Below are 23668 nucleotides of genomic sequence, written 5' to 3' on the forward strand. Positions count from 1 at the left end.
TGATTGTTTCAGTTGTCTCAATGCGGGAGATGTATATGCAACAGAGAACACTAATTGGCAGTAAGCTGACTCTCTTTCTTCCCGTCAACTTTAGTTAGTTATGATGTTCCTAAACAAAGTTATGAATATAACATTATCTCAGTCCGCAAGACTCTTACTGTATTACTGATTTATTTTATTTTATGCCAACAGCTTTCATCCTATCAGAATTGACACAGATCCCGGACGAGCTCTGTGTAGTTACATAACTGATTACATGGAGTTACTACAGTCAGAGGTGAACATCAATGCCAGCAACTCCAAGCGTGATAAAGAACAAAGTGACAGCCAAATGCACTAGGCAGGTTAAAGGTTAGAGGAAATACGTCTGAAAAATAATCAGAAGAAAATAATAGTGAACTTAATTGTACTAACGATTAGGATTGTAGCAGCAATATAAATTGCTGATAAGGCATTTCTTTATATTTACTGTTCTATGGTGCAGGCACAAACAAGGAAATGGAAAGCATAATTATATTGTAAGCAGTGGTGTAATTAGAGTTCTATGGACCCCAGTGTAAAACTATGTCCTGGGTCCTCGCAAGTATGTTGATCAGATGTACAGGCCCCTGTAATAATGTCCTCCATACTGGTCCCTATAATGTAATAATATCCCCCATCCTATAATAATGTCCCTCATAATGCCCTCCGTAGTGGCCTCCATCCTGTAATAATATCTCCTGTCTAGTAATAATGATCATCACCTTGGACCTTTTCTGTAAAAATGTCTCGTTTCCTGTAATAATGCCTCCCGTCCAATAACAATGTCTCCCTCCTTGGCCTCCATCCAGTAATTTTGTTCACCTTCTATAATAATAGCCCCATCATGTTCTCTTAAACCTGAAAAAAAAAAGATTCCTGTCACTTGGCCTTGTTCTCATGTCACACAGCGTCTTCTTCGTACTCCATATCCGTGCATGGGAGCAGGCAACGCATGGCAGTCATGAGCCGACATCAAGCACATGAGCATCATCTGACATCAGCTGCCGGCCTCTGATTGGTTGGCGGCGTGTATAGCTATTGTGTTGCATGCAGCCGGTGGTTCTCTGCACACTAATATATCTCAGAGCTGGTATTCGCAGCCATCCTGACTCAATGGGCCTGGTTGTGTTGTATCCTCAGTGACCATGATTGTTATTTTAAGATGTGAGCTATGTACCTGGTGATGGTAGAGTAAAGGCCCCAATACACATCAGACCAAAGTCAGCCAAAGCCGCCAATATTAACGGGTTCAGCCCACATTCCAATGTTGAAGGACAGGACACTGACCGACTGATGTTCTGGTCATATGTCAATCGTGCATGTCTGATGTCAGACTGCAGATTTCATTGTTCTCCATGAGAAGTAACGGCTGAGATGGCTCTCGGTCAAAGCATAATTTGGCCAATAGCCATCTAATGTACATGGCTGGCCTAAGGCTTTCCATATGGTCATAAAACAACTGCAATATTGGAACCTTCATGGTTGTCCTGAACCGAATGACCAAGTTGATGAGTACAGTTCAGCAGAGTCTTGGACGTTCTGGGTCTGACTTGCCATGTGAACAACACAGCAGACTTTTCCAATAACATAATAGGTAGCATCTTGGAGAAAACAGTGGTGAATTGTAACTTTAAAAAGGCCTATATCTCTGGAATCGTGCATCAGATTCAGAAAAAAAAGTGAGGGAAGTAATGGAAATAAAATAAGATTAAAACTGACCACTTTTGACCTGGTGACAGTTTCTCTTTAAAGGCTATGTTCCCAATCAATGCCATATTGAGGAAACAGTGTATCTTTGCTTTATTCTTTCAAAATTGCAGTAAAACCAGAGCAGTTCTGCTGATAACTTTATGTGAACACAGCCTAAGATTGGAATAAATATCATAGTTTGGATTTTCTCAACAAAGTATGTTGTTCTCGTAGAATAAAAATATGTTGCCACCAAATAACTGATGCCTATGCCTTTCACTAACATTAGAATATAAGGATTTGAACACTGATAGTGTGGAGTGATGTGTTTGTTACATTTATATGTGATATATTTATATATATTTATATGTGATATAATTACATCTATACCCTTGGCCTGGGACAACTCATAAAGTCCTATGGCTTCCAGTATCACCTACATGCTGATGACACTCAGATCTACCTCTCTGGCCAGATGTCACATCTCTGCTCTCCAGGAATCCCGAAGTGTCCATCAGCCATATCCTCCTTCTTCTCCTCTCGCTTCCTCAAGCTCAATGTGGACAAATCTGAACTAATTATCTTTTCTCCATCTCGCACCCATGGAGTGTGAAATCACACTTTCCCCTGTCCTGGAAATCTGCTGTCTCGGAGTAACTCCGTGACTCTGCCCAGACTGCACATCCAAGCTCTCCCACCTCCATTCTTTCCTCAACCCTCAGTCTACCAAACTGCTTGTGCATGCCCTTATCATCTCCCGCCTCGACTACTGCAGCATCCTCCTCTGTGGCCTACCTTCTAACACTCTCGCACCCCTACAGTCCGTCCTTAAGTCTGCTGCCCAACTAATTAATCTCTCTCCTCGCTACACTCCTGCTTCCCCTCTTTGCAAATCCCTTCACTGGCTCCCAATTTCCCAGTGTATCCAGTTTAAACAACTAACACTGACCTACAAAGCCATCCATAACCTTTCTCCTCTCTATATTTCCAAACTAATCTCTCGATATCTTCCCTCACGTAATCTCCGGTCCTCCCAAGACCTCTTTCTCTCCTCCACGCTTATTCGCTCCTCACCCAATCGCCTCCAAGACTTCTCCCGAATATCCCCCATCCTCTGGAATTCTGTGGCCCATCACGTCCAGTTATCCACCACATTTGGATCCTTCAAACGGAACCTGAAAACCCACCTCGCCAAAGAAGCTTTCAACCTGTAATGACCACACGGCCACCTCAACACCATCGGAGCTACTGCAACCCCCGACCTACTGTCTCCTTCCCCATAATCCTGTAGAATGTAAGCCCGCAATGGCAGGGCCCTCTTCCCTCTGTACCAGTCTGTCATTGTTAGTTTTGTTTACTGTAAGTGATATTTGTATTTTGATGTAACCCCTTCTCATGTACAGCACCATGGAATTAATGGTGCTATATAAATAAATAATAATAATAATTTACCGTAATCCATGGCTTACTACACAGATGTATGTCACCTCATGACTGCTGCACATAGATCACAGTGTTGCCCACCATAAAATATTGTCATTCGAACTATGTTCACGCTATCAATGTGGCTTTATCATATTATGTAGCAGAGAAACGATAAATATCACTAATGTCCGACAGGCTCCATTGGCTTCTTATGATGAGCTGCACAGCACCTTCCTGTGTTCCTACATGGGGATCATAATTATAAATGTCTGTAGATGGAATTAGTTACACGGTTGTGAATAGCTGCACCATTTTATGGGACACTTAGCTACTGGTAAATAAATGACTAATGGTGGCTTATTTTATTTAATTTACAGGTGTTGTTCGGGCACATGGTATTAATGACCATGAGATAAGTCACCATTTACCAATAGGCGGCGGTCCAACACCCGGTGCCCCCACAGATCTGATGTTATTTGCCATGGCGGTGACCAGATGTAAAGCAGCACAGCTCCATACACTGTATAGTGGCTGATGCTGGTACTGCAGGTCAGCTCTTATTTAGGAGAATATCTGCTGATCTGCAGTACCCAGCAGTAGCGCACTGCACACTAAACATAGCTGTGCTGTTCAACTCTGTGTAATAACAGATCAGTGGGTGCACAGGGTGTTAGACCCCTACCGATCTGGTAATGATGACAAGTGCTAGGGTGGGTCATCATTGTCATATGCTTGAAAAACTGTTTTAAAGGGAAACGGTCTCCTTGGAAAAATGCTATTTACCTGCAGATAAATGGTTAATCTGCAGGTAAATAACATTACAATGCTGTGTGACCACATTACTGAAAGCCGCTGGTTTTCAGTCATGGGGATGGCTACAGTCACTGCCCACAGCACCACACACGATATTGTGAGCAGATGAAGTAAGCACGCATCAGCACGGTAATTAACAGCTTGCAGTGCAGCGCATCTGTGCGGATGTCAATCACAGTGCCGGAGCGGAGTTACAGCCGCCACCCACAATACCATGTGTGGTGCTGTGAGCAAAGACTGTACCCTCTCTATACATGCCCCGTGGATCAAAGCCTGCGGCTCCTCAGGAAAATGAGTTAATTTTCTCCCGGTAGCTGCACTTTCAGTGAGGCCGGGTACACACCGCGCTAGCAGCAGCCCGTTCAGCACATACGCTAACGGGCTGCTGCTAGCGCAAGTGCCGACGTTACATGGCGCTAGCGCAGATAGAACATCTGCTAGCTCTATCTGCGCTAGCAGTGACGGACCCGGAAACGCTGCAGCCAGTGTCTCCGGGTCCGTCACTCAATGATGGCACATCCCTAGTGGACGCCCATTGTGGGCATGCGCTAGCGTTGCGTCCGACATTGCTGTCAATGGCGGCCGTAACGGACTACGTTACACCGCATTTATGCGTAACAGACTGTCTAGACGCAGTGTGAACCTGCCCTAAGGCAGTCGAGCAGAATTGTAACATTATTTACCTGCAGAATTAAACCTATATCTGCAGGTAAATAGCATTTTACAAGGTGACTTATTCCCTTTAAAGAGAACCTGTCAGCACGATTTTGTAATGTAAAGTAAAGATATTGCCATAATGGCGCTGTATTACTGATTACATTGATACCTTTTGGTGAAAAAAATCCGTTTTGTGGTTTTTCTTTAATCACCATTTGAAGTTATCTGCTAATTAGATTTTGGGGCACAGGGGCCGGATAGTGCACTGGATCTTCTCCTCCTTGTCTGTGATCCACCTCCGCCTGTTTGAGTGACCTGCTTCCTCTCTTTGAAATCTCACTAGTGATCTGTCATTCCACGACTAGAGATGGGCGGAGGGGCTGGGGACTCACAGACAGGGAGGAGAAGACCCAGTGCACAGTCCGGCCCCTGTGCACTGAAATCTAATTCGCAGAAAACTTCAAACAGTGATCAAAGAAGAACCACAAAGCGGATTTCTTTACCAAATGTATCAATATAATCAGAATTACAGCACCATTACAGCAACATCTTTATCTCACATATCGTGCTGACAGGTTCTCTATAAGTAACTTCAATGGGCAATTTTAAATCCTTGACCTGAAAATTGCAGTATGTAAATAAAAGATACATAATTGAGATCTAATTACACTACCTCTTCCAGTTTTCTCTGATCTTTTATCCCCTTTATCTCGCCATGGGATTGATGGCAAATTTGCATTTTCTGTTTTTTCATGCTCAAGACTTTCACTGTGTTTTGAAGATGACAAAGCAAAACTCGATTTCACTTCTTCCATTACGCTTCTTTGTCTGGTTTTGTCCAACTTTTCCCCATGAGGATCATTCACTTCTATTTTACTAAGTTTTGAAAGTGGGGAAGATGGTGGGGTTGGGCTGGATGGTTTAGGTGCAAGTGATGGCTTCTGGATGATGGGTGACTTAGGAGCTATCCTGTCTTTGTTAGGTGATGACAGATGGTGGCTTGTACCTGGGATCAGTGGAGAAATTGGGCTGCCATGCATGTTTTCAGATGGGTTGTTTGAGGTATCTGTCAAGACTTTAACAGCACTGTCGTTCCTTAACATTGTAAGGGACTCTGAAATTTCTTTGTCTGGTAAAGTCCTTATTTCAGTTTCATCTCCTGCAGAAAATGGAGTAGGAACACCTTCAAAGCTGTCTCCTGCACTATATCGTTTCTTCCTCTTCTGGTCATTCTGAGCATCTGAATGAAATCTCAAGGAATAATGTGTCCTTCTTAGTTTGATTCCAAATGGGGCCACCTTTTCTTCTGAAATTTGTAATAATTTATCTGTTCTCATACTGTGGGGCATTTGTACATTGGGTGAAGAAGATTGTCCTTCTAAATGACGACGAGGAGACTGAGGTGGGTTAGGAACCAAAAAGGATGGAAGATCTTTAGAAAATATACAACCTTCTGCACCACCTTCAAGCATACCTTGCTTTTTCAGATTATATTCTACCACTTCTTGAACACTCAATGCTCTTTCTGCAGGCCTTCCCTGAGTCATGTTTTCAGGTAATACTGACCCTATAGGTTCCTTACTTCTAACCTCAACGGTTTTTCCAGTTTCTGGAAATTTTTGCCATGCTGGTGTTATGGAAAATTTTGCACTAGCTGACATTGTCTTTCGTAAGAGATTATGGGATTCCACTTTACCCTTTCCTGTCCAGTCATCACTAGATACGCGAGGATCACTTTTATTGTTTTCAGTCATGGAAGTATTTTCAGATTTATTGAATATTTTTGACCTAGCGGAAGCCAATTCTGCACTGATAGACTGATTTTCCAATGTCTCTGAAGTGTATTTTGTTTTACTGCTGATATACTTAGTATTACCATTATTTCTTTCATTTTTGGTTTCAGCAATATCTAAGTTCCTCTCTTCTTTTAGTCCAAGCAATGCCTTACAAGCTGGGTCCTTAATCTGATTAAGCTTCACTGCTGTACTGCACAATTGTGCTCCTGTTACCAAAATTGCAGTATGGGGAATGCTCTGAGAGGATGGAAGAACTTGTGAACTAATATTAGTTTTAGTCTCGTTAGAGCCTGATGTATCAGGGCATGTAGTTTGTTGCGTTCTTAATGTAACTGGAGATAAATTAACTTTCTCAAATATCATCTGCTTTTCGCCTGATGTGACCTTAAATGTAAATGGTCTTTGCCTTTGGTCAAGTTCCTGCCATCGCAGTTCTTCATTAGTTAGTCTCTGTTTTAAATCCTCATCATTTCCTTTACTTCCATCCTCTGTTTTCGGCTTTTCGGTTAGCTGTTTCTCTATAATACTGCTTTTATGATCCATGGAGGAATGCTGTGGTTCGACTACAGTCTTCTTTACATCCTCAATAATAGGATCTGATTTTTGTATTAGTTCCTTATGTACGAATTTCTTATCCTTCTGACCTTCCACTTCGAGCCCTTTGTTCTCCTCAGTTGCATTATGGGCCCTGTGTTTCTCCAATTCACACCTCTTCCCCTCCCCTGATTTTTGAAGTTCCTCTTCATGTTTCTTCTGTTCTTCAGATTTCTGGGAAGTCATCTGGAGCTCCAGTTCACACGTTTTCTGTTCTACCTGTAGTTCTTTTTGTTGCTCCATTTCATGCACTCTCAGCCCTGGTGCAATTTCAAGTTCTTTCTTGTTTTCCTCTGCGATCTTAAACACATTCTGCTGCTCCAGTTCACGGTTCCTCTTCTCTTCTGCTATTTGAATTGTTTTCTGCTGCTCCACTTCACAGTTTTTCTTTTCTTCCGTGATCTGAAGAGCTTTTTGTTGCTCAGGTGTACACATTTCCATGCTTTCTTCCAACGTAAGGATTCCAAGTTCTCCAAGTTTGTATTTGTTTTGCTCCCCAGCTTCCTGCAGAGCTCTTGCTTCCCCAATTTCACACATTTTCTGGACCTCTGCTACCAATAGAGCCTTTTGCATCTCCGCTTGATGAGTTTTTTGTTCCTCAGCTTCTCGCATACTTTTCTGTTGCTCTATTTTCTGCTCTCTTTCTTTCTTCTGCTCCTCAGCTTGTTGTACGGCTCGCTGTTGAGACTGCTCACAAGTTTTTTGTTCTTCTAGTTTGAGACATCTACGCTCCTCCTGTTCACGTTGTCTTTGCTCATCTTGTCTTCTTTGTTCTGCTTCTTTCAAAATTTGTTCAGCTCGCAGTTTCTTCTCTTCCTCACATCTACGCTGTTCCTTCATTTCATTTTCTTTCTGTTCTCTTATCTTATACTGTAGCCTTTCTAGCTCAATTTTCTTAATTATTTCTTGTCTTCTTTGTTCTTCTTCTGTTTTAGTTTTATCAGCTTCTATCGTCTTTACTTTATCCATTTGTCTACTTTCTTCAGATTTAAAAGTGACTGGCTCCTCTTGTTTTGTTTCCCAGTCTTTTTTCACTTCATGTTGTCCTCTGGCCACTTGCGTATTCTCAGGAACTTGTAATCCAAGGGCTTTTGGTTCAGAAATATGAGACACAATGATATCTTGGTGGGAAATATCCATTGAGTGATACATGGCTTTGTTGAGAGATAGATGAACATTCAGTCCAGGTTCGTGTTCATTATCTTCTATGTTGTAACAATCCTGAAGAGAAGGTTAAAAATATTTTAAAAGGAGGCTTGTAATAAATCATAAATTATAAGTTCATTGTCAGAAACCCTAACATAAAACTTAAGGGATAAACTCCAAAAAGCAAGATATCCCTATTATGTTGATCACTGGGGCTTTGACCACTGGGACCCCCAATGAACTCATGAACCTCAAGAATGAGGCTCTGCAGCACATTCTTAATGTAGAGGATGTGCGCATGCTTGACTTCTTCTCTTCGTCTCTGGGACTGCTGAGCGCTGCATTTGGACGTTTCCATCAGTCACAAAATTAGAGATTTAGTGATTTATTAGCATTATTTGAATATAATTTGGCAGCTTAGATGGTCACTGGAATTGTATGCAAAACCCAAAGGCAAACAAATATCTGCCAAGACTGAAATAATATCAATTATTAGTTAAATATAGAACGGTGACCTTCAGCACTCAATAAGTCACAGAAAGATTAAATTTCAAATGATTTCCAATTTAATATGCAGCCGACGTAGTAGGATATACAGACATCAATCCATTCAACGTTTCGGCATCATTGCCTTTATCAAGGGTGTCTTCCGATGTTTAGATGTGGTGAGGTAAACACCGGAAGCAAGCCGTCATTTACCCACTGCAGCGGATGGGCTGTTCCTGCATATTGCAACTCGGCACGGTCTTCACCTTACTTCACCTTATTGCACTTAAGCTTTTGATATACACTGACATACTGTATATCCAATACAGACACCATTGATGAAGGCAATGATGCCGAAACGTTGGATGGATTGATGTCTCTATATCCTACTATGTTGGCTGCATATTAAATTGGAAATCATTTGAAACTTAATCTCTCTGTGACTTATAGAGTGCCGAAGGTCACCGTTCTATATTATACGGTACTACTTTTCCTTCGTGCACCATCCTCTTTTAAATATAGTGCACCACTTTTGACCGTCTTGATTTAATTATGTTAAAAACATAGGATTTACTAAGTATTACATTTTAAAATGACATATATATAGATTCTCAACAAAACAGACAAAAGGACACATTTTTGGGTGTACCAGTAAAGGAACCCCAATAGTAAAAAAAACACCAATCCCATAATAAACATACTCAGCTTAAGACATACATTTGTAGAGGTATATAATTTTCCAGATAATAAATAAAAAGTAGTATATATATATATATATATATATATATATATATATATATATATATATATATATATATATATATATATACAGCATGGGGAAATAAGCATCTGATCTCTTGCTGAAGTTTACCCACTGACAAAGACATGAACAAAGACATGAACAGTCTATAATTTTAAGGGTAGGTTAATTTTAACATTGAGAGATAGAATATCAAACATAAAATCCAGAAAATCAGATTGTATAAATTATATTCATTTATTTGCATTTTGCAGTGAGAAATAAGTATTTGATCCCCTACAAACCATTAAAAGATCTGGCTCCTACAGACCAGTTAGATGCTCCTAATCAACCCATTACCTGCATTAAAGACAACTGTCTTACATAGTCACCTTTATAAAAGACTCCTGTCCACAGACTCAATTAGTCAGTCAGACTCTAACCTCTACAACATGGGCAAGACCAAATAGCTTTATAAGGATGTCAGGGACAAGATCATAGACCTGCACAAAGCTGGAATGGGCTACAAAAGCATAAGTAAGATGCTGGGTGAGAAGGAGACAACTGTTGGTGCAATAGTAAGAAAATGGAAGAAATACAAAATTACTGTCAATTGACATCGATCTGGGGCACCAAGCAAAATCTCACCTCATGGGGTATCCTTGATCATGAGGAAGGTGAGAACTACACAGGGGGGGAACTTGTTAATGATCTCAAGGCAGCTGGGACCACAGTCACCAAGAAAATTATTGGTAACACATTACGCTATTTTTTTAAGGTTTAAAATCCTGCAGTGCCCGCAAGGTCCCCCTGCTAAAGAAGGCACATGTGCAGGCCCGTCTGAAGTTTGCCAATGAACACCTAGATGATTCTGTCAGTGATTGGGAGGTGCTGTTGTCAGATGAGACAAAAATTGAGGTATTTGGCATTAGCTCAACTTGTTGTGTTTGGAGGAAGAGAAATGCTGCCTATGACCCAAAGAACACCATCCTCACTGTCAAGCATCTAGGTGGAAACATTATGTTTTGGGGGTGTTTCTTTGCTAAGGGCACAGGACTACTTCACTGCATCAACGGGAGAATGGATGGAGCCATCAACCGTAACATCCTGAGTGACAACCTCCTTCCCTCCGCCAGGACATTAAAAATGGGTCGCGGCTGGGTCTTCCGGCAAAACAATGACCTAAAACATACAGCCAAGGCAACAAAGGAGTGGCTCAAAAAGAAACACATTAAAGTTATGGAGTGGCCTAGCCAGTCTCCAGACCTTACTCCCATAGAAAACTTATGGAGGGAGTTGAAGCTCCGAGTTGCCAAGCGACAGCCTCAAAATCTTAATGATTAATATATGATCTGCAATAGGGAGTGGGCCAAAATTCCTCCTGACATGTGCGCAAATCTCATCATCAACTACAAAAAAAGTCTGACTGTTGTGCTTGCCAACAAGAGTTTTGCCACCAAGTATTAAGTCTTGTTTGCCAGATGGATCAAATACTTATTTCTCACTGCAAAATGCAAATAAATTTATATAATGTGATTTTATGGATTTTATTATTGATATTCTATCTCTCAATGTTAAAATTAACCTACCCTTAAAATTATAGACTGTTCATGTCTTTGTCAGTGGGCAAACTTCCAAAATCAGCAAGGGATCAAATACTTATTTCCCCCACTGTATATAATATACGTATGTATATATATATATATATATATATATATATATATATATATATATATATATATATGATTATATATATATATATGATTATATATATATACATTCAATTATTCAGATTGAAGTGGCACACAGGGTAATTCCCCAAGATGTAGAAAAAGTACCCATAAGAGGCTCTCCCACCTATCACCTGGCGGCATTTCACTAATGCTTCATCAGGGGTGAGGCTCTTACTACTAAGTGTACTTTTTCCATATATCTTATTTTCTAAAACTAATATATTATTTCAGTCCTGGCATATATTTGTTTGCTTTGGTTCTTTCATTACTGTAGTGATTTTTGGACCCCTACCCTTTCCAGGGTTGCAGTTTTCTGTATCTTAGAATTTTATGTACTTTACACGAAAGAATGGTAATTTTGTATTCTAGACTGATTGCAAAACCACATTATTCCTCTCTATAGATGCATTGAAAGAGTAAGGGCAGACATCTAGACTACCTTCATCTGTCTATATGCCAGCAGTATATAGCATATCCTCATACATTACCTGGGACATCCCCCTGAGTTTCTTTGACACTCTCTGATTTTTTGGCTTGACAGCAAGTTTGTGTTTAGCGGCACTATTATCTAAACAAGCAGCAGATCGGGGAACAGCATCCAAATTTATAGATTCGATTGTGCCAGATGGTCTCTTTGTTCTAGATGATTTCACTGGAGTGACCTGTAACATGGAGAGTAGATGTGGGAAAATCTTCTTTGACCATTCTACACATTGACACATTCTCCACACTGACACATTCTCCACATTGACACTGACACATTCTCCACATTGACCATTCTCCACATTGACACATTCTCCACATTGACACTGACACATTCTACACATTGATACATTCTAAACATTGACACAACTTTCACATTGACACATTCTCCACATTGACCATTCTACACATTGACCATTCTGCACATTGACACATTCTCCATATTGACACATTCTCCACATTGACACATTCTCCACATTGACACATTCTCCACATTGACCATTCTACACATTTAACACATTCTCCGCATTGACCATTCTACACATTAACACATTCTCCGCATTGACCATTCTACACATTGACCATTCTACACATTGACACATTATCCACATTTACATATTCTATGTATTGACACATTCTCCACATTGACCATTCTACACATTGACCATTCTCCACATTGACCATTCTCCACATTGACACATTATCCACATTGACATATTCTCCGTATTGACACATTCTCCACATTGACACATTCTCCGCATTGACCATTCTCCACATTGACCATTCTCGACATTGACCATTCTGCACATTGACACATTCTCCACATTGACACATTCTCCACATTGACCATTCTACACATTAACACATTCTCCACATTGACCATTCTACACATTAACACATTCTCCGCATTGACCATTCTACACATTAACACATTCTCCGCATTGACCACTCTACACATTGACCATTCTACACATTGACACATTATCCACATTGACATATTCTACGTATTGACACATTCTCCACATTGACCATTCTACACATTGACCATTCTCCACATTGACCATTCTCCACATTGACACATTATCCACATTGACATATTCTCCGTATTGACACATTCTCCACATTGACCATTCTACACATTGACCATTCTCCACATTGACCATTCTACACATTGACACATTATCCACATTGACATATTCTCCGTATTGACACATTCTCCACATTGACACATTCTCCGCATTGACCATTCTACACATTGACCATTCTCCACATTGACACATTATCCACATTGACACATTATCCACATTTACACATTATCCACATTTACATATTCTCCGTATTGACACATTCTCCACATTGACACATTCTCCACATTGACACATTCTCCACATTGACACATTCTCCACATTGACCATTCTCCACATTGATACATTCTAAACATTGACACATCCTTCATATTGACACATTCTCCACATTGACACAATCTCCACATTGACAATTCTACACATTAACACATTCTCCACATTGACCATTCTACACATTGACCATTCTCCACATTGACCATTCTCCACATTGACCATTCTCCACATTGACCATTCTACACATTAACACATTCTCCGCATTGACCATTCTACACATTGACCATTCTACACATTGACCATTCTCCACATTGACACATTCTCCACATTGACACATTCTCCACATTGACATATTCTCCCCATTGATACATTCTCCACATTGACCATTCTCAACATTGACCATTCTACACATTAACACATTCTCCGCATTGACCATTCTACACATTGACCATTCTCCACATTGACACATTATCCACATTGACACATTCTCCACATTGACATATTCTCCCCATTGATACATTCTCCACATTGACACATTCTACGCATTGACACATTCTACGCATTGGCACATTCTACGCATTGACATTGTTAGGAATCTGTTTAGTTTGTGACTATCCGCCATTTTCTTGTGGTGTTCTGGCTGCTGGTCTTTTTCCTCTGGTGCTGGGTTGGTCTTCGGTCAGGTGTTTGTATCACTCTTTATTAACCAGCACCTGCCTCCCAGTCCTTGCTGGACAACAGTGTTAATCTGCTTGAGTTCTAGCTTGGTTCTTTGCTGTGTCTTCTGTGTGTATAATTTGTGCAGTTCTGGGACCTCTGGTTCTGCTAGTCTAGTTTTTGTTTTCAGTTGGTTTCTGCAACCTTCTCTGTGCCTTCTATTAGGAGGTGACCCATTTTTGTACCCAGTCCTTATATTTTCAGGGATCCCCTTCCCCCTATCTATAGGTCTTCGCTTGAGATTAACCTAGGATTGTCGGTGGGTCTATTCGCTAGGAATGGGTCGCCCACTCCATTGTAGGGTATCAGCCTAGTCATAGTGCAGGGTCAGTTTTCCCCCTTCTACTGTGTTGCAGTTCCGTAACAGACACATTCTCCACATTGACCATTATACACATTGACACATTCTCCACACTGACACATTCTCCACAATGACACATTCTCCACATTGAGACATTCTACACATTGACACATTCTCCACATTGGCCATTCTACACATTAACACATTCTCCACATTGACGCATTCTCCATATTGACACATTCTACACATTGTCACATTCTACACATTGTCACATTCTACACATTGACACTGACACATTCTACACATTGACCATTCTACACTGACACATTCTTCACACTGACACATTCTTCACATTGACCATTCTCCACATTGTCACATTCTACACATTGACACTGACACATTCTACACATTGACACATTCTTCACATTGACCATTCTCCAAATTGTCACATTCTACACATTGACACTGACACATTCTACACATTGACACTGACACATTCTACACATTGACACATTCTTCACATTGACCATTCTCCACATTGTCACATTCTACACATTGACACTGACACATTCTACACATTGACCATTCTACACATTGACACATTCTCCACATTGGCCATTCTACACATTAACACATTCTCCACATTGTCACATTCTACACATTGACAATTCTACATATTGACACTGATACATTCTACACATTGACACATTCTCCACATTGACACATTGTACACTGACACATTCTACACATTGACAATTCTTCACATTTACACATTCTACACACTGACACATTCTCCACATTGACACCTCAAACTCTAAAATCCCAATGCACATGGGCCATTTGCAGTATCTGCAGCAATCTGCAGCAATGATGGTAGCAAAATAGTATAATAATAACAATAATAATAATAATAATAATAAAAAAGAGAATGACCTTCTCCTCACTCTTGTGCTCTGGCTGAGGAACATTCCTAACGCCATGAGAACTTGGAGGTACGATAATCTGAATGAGGACAAAAATACAATGGATAATAGTTTATATATAAGCATAGCAAATAAAAGCCATATACCGTCCTGTAGGCAGAACCATGATTGGAACCAGGCAGACCTGATTACATGGGCAGCACGGTGGCTAGGTGGTTAGCCTTGCAGCACTGAGGTCCTGGGTTCAAATCTCACCAAGGACAACATCTGCAAGGAGTTTGTATGTTCTCCTTGTGTTTCATGGGTTTCCTCCCACATACTGATAGGGAATCTAGATTGTGAGCCCCAATGGGGACAGTGATAATGATACTGTGGGGAAGGAAGTATTTAGTCAGCCACCAATTATGCAAGTTCTCCCACTTAAAAAGATGAGAGAGGCCTGTAATTTACATCATAGGTAGACCACAACTATGAGAGTCAAAATGAGAAAACAAATCCAGAAAATCACCTTGTCTGACTTGGCAAGATTTAGTTTGCAAATTATTGTGGAAAATAAGTATTTGGTCACTAACATAAGTTCATCTCAATATTTTGTTATATATCATTTGTTGGCAATGGCAGAGGTCAAACGTTTTCTGTAAGTCTTCACAAGGTTGGCACACACTGTTGGTGGTATGTTGGCCCATTCCTCAATGCAGATCTCCTCTAGAGCCGTGATGTTTAGGGCCTGTCGCTTGGCAACACGGACTTTCAACTCCCTCTAAAGGTTTTCTATGGGGTTGAGATCTAGAGACTGGCTAGGCCACTCCAGGACGTTCATATGCTTCTTACGAAGCCACTCCTTTGTTGCCCTGGTGATGTGCTTGGGATCATTATCATGCTGAAGGACCATCCACATTTCATCTTTAATGCCCTTGCTGATGGAAGGAGGTTTGCACTCAAAATCTCACGATACATGGCCCCATTCATTCTTTCATGTACACGGATCAGTTGTCCTGGTCCCTTTGCTGAGAAACAGCCCCAAAGCATGATGTTGCCACCCCCATGTTTTACAGTTGGTATGGTGTTCTTTGGATGCAACTCAGCATTCTGTCTCCTCCAAACACGACGAGTTTTGTTTTTACCAAACAGTTCTAATTTGGTTTCATCAGACCATATGACATTCTCCCAATACTCTTCTGGATAATACAAATGCTCTCTAGCAAACTTCAGACGGGCCCGGACGTGTACTGGCTTAAGCAGGGGGACACGTCTGGCACTGCAGGATCTGAGTCCCTGGCTACGTAGTGTGTTAGTGATGGTAGCCTTTGTTACGGTGGTCCCAGCTCTATGCAGGTCATTCAATAGGTCCCCCTGTGTGGTTCTGGGATTTTTGCTCACTGTTCTTGTGATCATTTTGACCCCACGGGGTGAGATCGAGGGAGATTATCAGTGGTCTTGCATGTCTTCCATTTTCTTATTATTGCTCCCACAGTTGATTTCATCACACCAAGCTGCTTGCCAATTGCAGATTCAGTCTTCCCAGCCTGGTGCATTTCTGGTGTCCTTCGACAGCTCTCTGGTCTTCACCATAGTGGAGTTTGGAGTGTGACTGTTTGAGGTTGTGGACAGGTGTCTTTTATACTGATAACAAGATCAAACAGGTGCCATTGAGTCGCCCACCTGGGCAGTGGGGTACTCGGTACCAGGTCCGGTCGCACTTAAAGGGGATGTCATGGTGGCCCTGGGCGCTCACTTAAAGGGGAAAGGACTTTAAAGGGAATTTGGTAATAAAGTCTATTTGTGACGCCACCTGTGGTTCTCGGTCAGAGGGGACGGACGCTGCTTAAAGGGGTCCTCTGGGGTGATGTTATTGCAGCAAAATGGTGATGCTTCCCACAGGTGAAGCGGGGTCCCCAGGGCTCCCAAGGTGTATGGCACAGATGGTCTGTGGATGGTATAGTAAAGAACCAGGACATATGTTTGCAATCTTTACCTGATTTACTGATGGTAGCAGTCAGCCTCAGTCCAGGGTACCAGTTACAGGTGTCACGGTGGTCCAGCTGGCCTGGAGGCAATAGATGAATCCCTTTTCCAGTTGAGATCCGTGAGCCTTTCCTGCTAACGCTGGTGTGCGAGGTCCCTGCTGCCTGAAGCTTGCTGGCAAGGTACCCCTCTTTTCCCCTATCCTGGGACAGGTACCTCTATGGCAGGCAGCTTGAGCCATTTTACAGGGTCTCTATCATGACCCGGGCCCTTCAGGTGCTGCTGCGTCTTCAGGTGTGCGTCCTGGAGAGCGACACGACCTTGGGCTCCCGGTGCCTGGTTTCTGCGTTCTGGCTCTGAGGGTGCCCCGTCACAGTTCCCCTCTGAGCCCTTTATCTCTCCTCTGCTCCTTCCCTCAATAGTTCCACCACATTCAACCCCTCGGGTTCTCCTTTCTTCCTGGAGCTGCAGCTCTAATCCCGGCTGCACGGCTCCTCTGTCTGCGCTCAGATCCAGGCTTCCTCCTCTGTCCACTGTCTCTCACCAACTGCCTAACTCCTCCTCCAGACCAGAACACATCAAGCTGGGAAAGCTCCCCTGAATCCGGGTCCTGAGCTCCCCCTTCTGGCCTGGATTTGGAATGTGTTGTGTGTGGGTGCCTTACCTGGTGAAGGGGATCCCCCTTGCCTCCAAGCATGATATTACCCTCCCCGAAAGGAAAGTAACATCACTGTAACAACCGGCCACCTGGGGTGTTACACCATTACTACAGGTGGAGGACAGAGGAGCCTCTTAAAGAAGAAGTTACAGGTCTGTGAGAGCCAGAAATCTTGTATGTTTTTAGGTGACCAAATGCTTATTTTCCACCATATTTTGCAAAATAAATTTTGCCAAATCAGACAAGGTGATTTTCTGGAATTGTTTTCTCATTTTGACTCTCATAGTTGTGGTCTACCTATGATGTCAATTACAGGCCTCTCTCTTCTTTTTAAGGCTGGTTCCACATTTGCGATTGTGTCCGCAGCGTTTCTGAAGCATACATCCGCATGCGTCTTGATTTCCTGTCTTTAACATTGTAGACACAGGAGTATGCGTTCGCCCGCGTTTGCTTACGCATGCGTTTTTTCACGGTGTGCGGCGGGCGGCTAACACAACATGTTGGAATTTTTGAGGCTGCAAATTTCTGTCAAATATGCGCAGGCATGGGCATGCGGATGAGTGCGTTAAAAAAAACGGATTACTGTCTATGGGAACGCATGTGTACGCATGTCTTTGAGTACACATGCGTTCGATGCGCTTGTGTACTTTGGACTGCGCATGTCCAGGAACTGATTTAGACATGCCCACTGAGACACGCCCTCCTGGAAATAATAAAAAGCGCAAACGCATGTAAAAACGCATACAAACGTTGCGTTTTTTTTGTCGTCATGCATAAGCTGATGCGGATCAAAAACGCTGCGTTATCATGCGTTTGCATGTGTTTGCGGTTGCGGACGATATGCTGCGGACTCAAACGCAAATGTGAAACCAGCCTAAATGGGAGAACTTGCACAGTTTTTCCCCACTGTATCTGTGTAGCGCTGTGGAATATGATGACACTACATACCTTAAATGAATAAAATAAATAAATCATAGATAACATGACTTACTAAACATAAAGAGTATCCGCGGTTTTAATAATTTTTGTAAATCAATAGTACATGGGGAAATAAGAAAATATCCAGTGAATACAGATTTCTCCATTATTGAGATAGGAGATGGCAGATGGTGCTCATAAAGTTCTATGGAGAATTGTACCTGCCGTTTATAAAGAACTTGCAGTGGAATGTATGTATCTGCCTCTCGCTCCTCTCCATAACATATGTATTCACTGAATACATATTTTACCCGTGAATTGAGAGGGACAGATTAATCCAGGAGGTGAAAGAAGCAAATTTGTCTGATAAACTAGATTTATAGGGTAAATCCCCTTTTTTGCCTTTTTTATAGGGAAAGTTTACCACGCAGCATTAGATTGCAGGCAGAATCAGAGGAACCCGACAATTAAACTCTAAGGCTATGTTCACACGTGGCGTAATTGCAGTTTTTTTATGCAAACTAAAAGCTGGTTTTTATAGCACCAGCAACGGCCATGAGATTTCAGAACTAGTTTTTATTCCTGAATGAATTTGAGAACTGTGGCATTTTTAAGTTCTGCAGCATGTCAATTTTTTCAGTGTTTTTTTTCACCCACAGAGAGCAATGAGAAAGTGACAAAAGACTGCAAAAACAGTTTGGAGCCTTTCTGATGAGTAAAACTAATTTTATTAAACATCTATTGTAGATAAAGCACACAAGTAATCCACACCCAAAATCTGCAAAAAAAAAACCAGACAAAAATGCTGAGAAAAATCATGTGAAAATGCCGAAAATGGGCATTTTGTATGCAACATTTTTACTGTGAAAACACCAGGTTTTGACTGCAGAAAAAAAATCAGAAACAAAACTGCATGTGAACATAGTCTATTAGTGTGCAATGGTAAGCACCACTCCACTTATTTTACCGCTGGAGTGGTGCTTCTAATCTAAGGTCCTTTACCCTACTCTCATACTCACACAGTCTGGAAAAGACTATGTGTGAACGTACCCTAATATTTTCTGGCACTTGTATATGGATAGCTTTAGCTTCCAGGTCCTAGAAGTCAAACCTCTTACTCCTGTCACACTATAGTACATTGGGTTTCACAACCTTTACAGTATGTGTAACATTTTAAGGCCACTTTCACATGGTCAGTATTTTATATCAGGATCTGTAAGCCAAAACCAGGAATGGAACAATCAGAGGAAAAGTAGAATAGAAACACGTCACCAATTGTATATTTATCACCCAATCATGACTTTGGCTTACAAATACTGATGCAGGGGCAGACACTGACAGCTAGGGGCACCGTGCAAGACACCTGGAGCCTCGGGCTCTGAGAAACAAGGCAGATCGCCCTTAGTATCACCGCCTTGCAATCAGGGGCGTACAAAGCAATCACAGGGTCCCATAGCAAAAGTTCTATTTGGGCCACCACCCTCTAAAAATATATTTATTTATATTTTGTTCACTGAGATGGAGATATATACCGTATATATCCTGTTGTAGTTGTGCCGGCGGTATGTCCGCCCCTGTACTGATGTAAGATACAGACCAAAGACTGAATGTGTGAACATGGCCTTACAGTCACACGTGTTAATCTTACCTTACTGCCACTTCGTTCTCCTAAGCTATCCATGGTACTGTGCTGTGATTCCTCAGTTACTTCTTTGGTGGCTCCCAAATTTTGCATTCTCCTTAACGGACTACCGGCTGGCGGTGGTTGTCCAAACCGAATATTCTTTCCCAGTTGTTGCTAGAATTTAACATTGACTGTATGATAAATATTTATTGAGACTAAACTTAGGACACAACAGAATAACCTGTTTTCGGCTCCTTACTGTAGTTTGTGTGTTTGTGCTGCAGTGACTCTTATTTCATCAGATTAGGTTATGTTACATGAGATTTATAAGTAATTTGACTTTTTATGGTATAGCATAAGTAGTATCTATCAATTCCCAAAATCCAACAAGCCATTGTGGAGGGTTGTACCAAGTTAGCATAAAATGTGGAGTGGTGCACAGAATATATCTCGATAAATAAAGGGATGTCTACATCATACACCATATTGTGTGGACTATAAGACGAACTTCTTAGCAAGAAAGATCCTTATAAAAGTATGTCTAAGGCCCCATGCACGCATTGAGCATTTGGTCAGTTTTTTACCTCAGTATCTGTAAGTCATAACCAGGAGAGGAACAGTTAGGGCTCATACTCACTTGCGCGAGACTCGGATGAGTCTCGCACAACAATAATCGGCACTGCACCTGGCACAGAGGAGCGGAGCGTGCGGCTGCATGTATTCCTATGCGGCCGCATGCTCCGACCTGAGTGCCGGCAGCAGCGCCGGGTATTGCTCTGTGAGACTCATCTGAGTCTCGCGCAAGTGAGTATAGGCCCTTAGAGGAAACGTATAATAGAATCACGTCACCCCTTCTGCATTTATCTCCCACACCTGGTTTGGGCAAATACCGAGGTGAAAAACTCATCAAATACTCATTGTGTGCACATGTCCAAAGGAGCCTTCTGTGATTGAGTAGAACGCTGACACAGTGTCCTTCCTGGTCACTGGGAAAGCTACTCTCTCCTCCTGCCCCACACTGATCAGTCTGATCAGTGCAGGGCAGGAGAGAACGCTTCCACGACCTGCACGGATGCTGCACATCCTGAGTAGCTGAAGAACCTTTCATGTCATGCGATGAATCACACGCCTGGATGGAACTTTAAACTGTGATAATGCATACTGTGTGTGCTGTAGCTGAAATGTGTGTGTCTGAGTCTTTTAGTTGAGATGTGTATGATTTAATGATGTAGCTGAGCTGAGTGTGCTGTAGGTGAGATGTGTGTGTATATGTGTAGCAGAGCTGTGTGGGTGTAGAAGAGCTGTGTGTATTTGTAGCAGAGATGTGTGGGTGTAGAAGAGCTGGGTGTATTTGTAGCAGAGATGTGTATGCGTCAGAGGTGTATGTGTGTGTACTTGTAGCAGAGCTGTGTGTTTGTGCTTATATAGCATAGCATTTTGTGTGCACATGCAGCAGTGTATATGTGTGCGCTGCAGAAAGTGTATATAATGTGCATCCTGTATAGCTATATGTGTATAATACACAGGCTGCAGAGAAACACTAACAATAGCTCTAATATCTCTCTATTCTGCCCCAGTGCATTAAATTAGTGGTAATCACTAGGGTTTTGTTTTTTTTTGTTTTTGTTTTTTTTTATTCAAATAAATTTTTTATTAAGAATAACAAGGCAATTAACATGTTACATTTTCAATATAGAGTATTCCCCCCCCCCTCCCCCTTCAAACAGCCCCCTTCGATCCCAAAGCCCCCCACCCCCACCCCACAAAGCAGCTCATCTTGTTAATTACTACCATCATTAAAACAATAGAGTATCTAATCCCTCAACCATTCGTATAAGCCACACTTCACATTACTATCCCATAGCAATCCATGGAGACCACATTTTATTGAACGTTTCAGTTTTCCCTTTTTTCTTATAAATCCCTTTTTCTAGTGTCAGGCCCTGTTTCACATACTGGAGGAATTCTCCTCTTGACGGCGGCTCTTCCCTAATCCAGTTTCTAGCTATCACCTTCCTAGCCATATACAACAATCTGGCTATAGCTATCTTTAGGTGTTTATCCACTCCAATCTCATCCACGCATCCCAACAAACAGACAACTGGATCCCTTGACACCGTGCATCCATACGCACCTTCCATACGACTCAAAACTACCACCCAGAAGGCAGCCAACCTCGGACATGTCCACATCATATGGAAAATGTCTGCATCCGTAGACTTACACCTCGGACATTCAGAGTCATTACGCAATCCTGCCTTATATAGCACCATCGGAGACCTATAAACTCTGTGTATCACATAGAGCTGTGACAGTCTATACGGTTCACTCAGCGACAGTCTTGGGATCCATTCCAACACCGACTCCCAAGTCTCGTTATCTATTGGGCCCAAATCCCTTTCCCATTTAGCTCTTGCCATTATTGGAAACCCCAATAGAAAAGTGTGCAACAGATCCCTGTACAGAGTGGATATGACTCCTCCAGTCGTCCCATCATTACACACATACTCCAGTACTATATCCCTTTGAATCCTAATACCTCCGTTCCTACTCTGAGCTCCAAAGGCATGCCTCATCCGCAAATATTGATACTCCCCTGCAGACCCAAGACCAAATTCCGCCTGCAATTGGGAAAATGATTTCAGTTCACCTTGTTCAATTATTTGATACACATACTGAATCCCTTTGCCCAACCACTCTATCAGTACCCCCAATGCCTCAAATTCTTTCAGATTGTTATTATGCCATAGCGGCGAGTATCTAGTCAAGTCCGTGATCCCACGTATGTGCCTCAATCTACTCCACAGCAAAGTCGGATATAGCTTCCCCAAACTCTCCAAGGATCCATCCTCCAAACATTGCACCACTGGCCTTCTTTTTGTCACCACCTCCATCAACTGCTGTACTGCCCCAGATGACCCTTCATGCGCCCAGCCCCTTAAATGCTGACTCTGGGCTGCAAGAAAGTACAACTCAGGGTTAGGCAATGCCAGACCCCCATCATTCTTGGGTCGCTGAAGTGTCTCCAGTTTGATACGCGGATGCTGCCTCCCCCAAATCAGATTCCTAAACAGAGAGTTGATCTGTCTAAATTTCCCACGTGGTATCCAAACCGGCGCATTGTGAAGAATATACAATATTTTCGGCATCAGAATCATTTTGATAAGATTCACCCTGCCTACCACAGACAAATGTAGCTTAAGCCATGCATCCGCTTTTGCCTTGAGGGCACCCAAGATTGGAGTCAGATTCTCATGTATATAGTCAGTGACCGGCATAGATACCCATATTCCCAGGTACTTAAATTTACTCGTCACCTCCAGTCGCCCGTCCTCCAATGGCTCCCCATCCACATCGTCCACCTTAAACAAGATAGACTTACTCCAATTTATCCTAAGTCCCGACACTGATCCGAATCGTTCAATAATCCCAATGGCTCCCTCCAAGGATGCAACCGGGTCAGCCAGAAACAACAAAATATCATCCGCATACAACGCCACCCTTTCTTCAATCACCCCATATTTAAACCCCATCATCTCATCAGACTGTCGAAGCGTAGCGGCCAGTGGTTCCACCGCCAGAGCAAACAAAAGGGGGGAAAGCGGACACCCCTGTCTCGTCC

The 23668-nt window shown here is 42.1% G+C and overlaps 1 protein-coding gene across 2 annotated transcripts in view; it reads right to left on the minus strand.

Moving 5' to 3' along the window:
- CRACD (capping protein inhibiting regulator of actin dynamics) overlaps positions 1 to 23668 on the minus strand; it is a 263735-nt gene that overhangs the window by 35767 nt on the left and 204300 nt on the right. For both annotated transcript variants that reach the window (XM_069744446.1, XM_069744447.1), the window contains 4 exons: positions 20071 to 20220; positions 14892 to 14960; positions 11588 to 11761; positions 5279 to 8216 (listed from right to left, as the gene is read on the minus strand). In XM_069744446.1, the coding sequence (XP_069600547.1) occupies positions 5279 to 8216; positions 11588 to 11761; positions 14892 to 14960; positions 20071 to 20220 (3331 nt within the window). The remainder of the gene's footprint in view (positions 1 to 5278; positions 8217 to 11587; positions 11762 to 14891; positions 14961 to 20070; positions 20221 to 23668) is intronic.

The sequence above is a fragment of the Ranitomeya imitator genome, chromosome 1 (assembly GCF_032444005.1).
Source record: "Ranitomeya imitator isolate aRanImi1 chromosome 1, aRanImi1.pri, whole genome shotgun sequence".
In the NCBI taxonomy this organism is placed as follows: domain Eukaryota; kingdom Metazoa; phylum Chordata; class Amphibia; order Anura; family Dendrobatidae; genus Ranitomeya; species Ranitomeya imitator.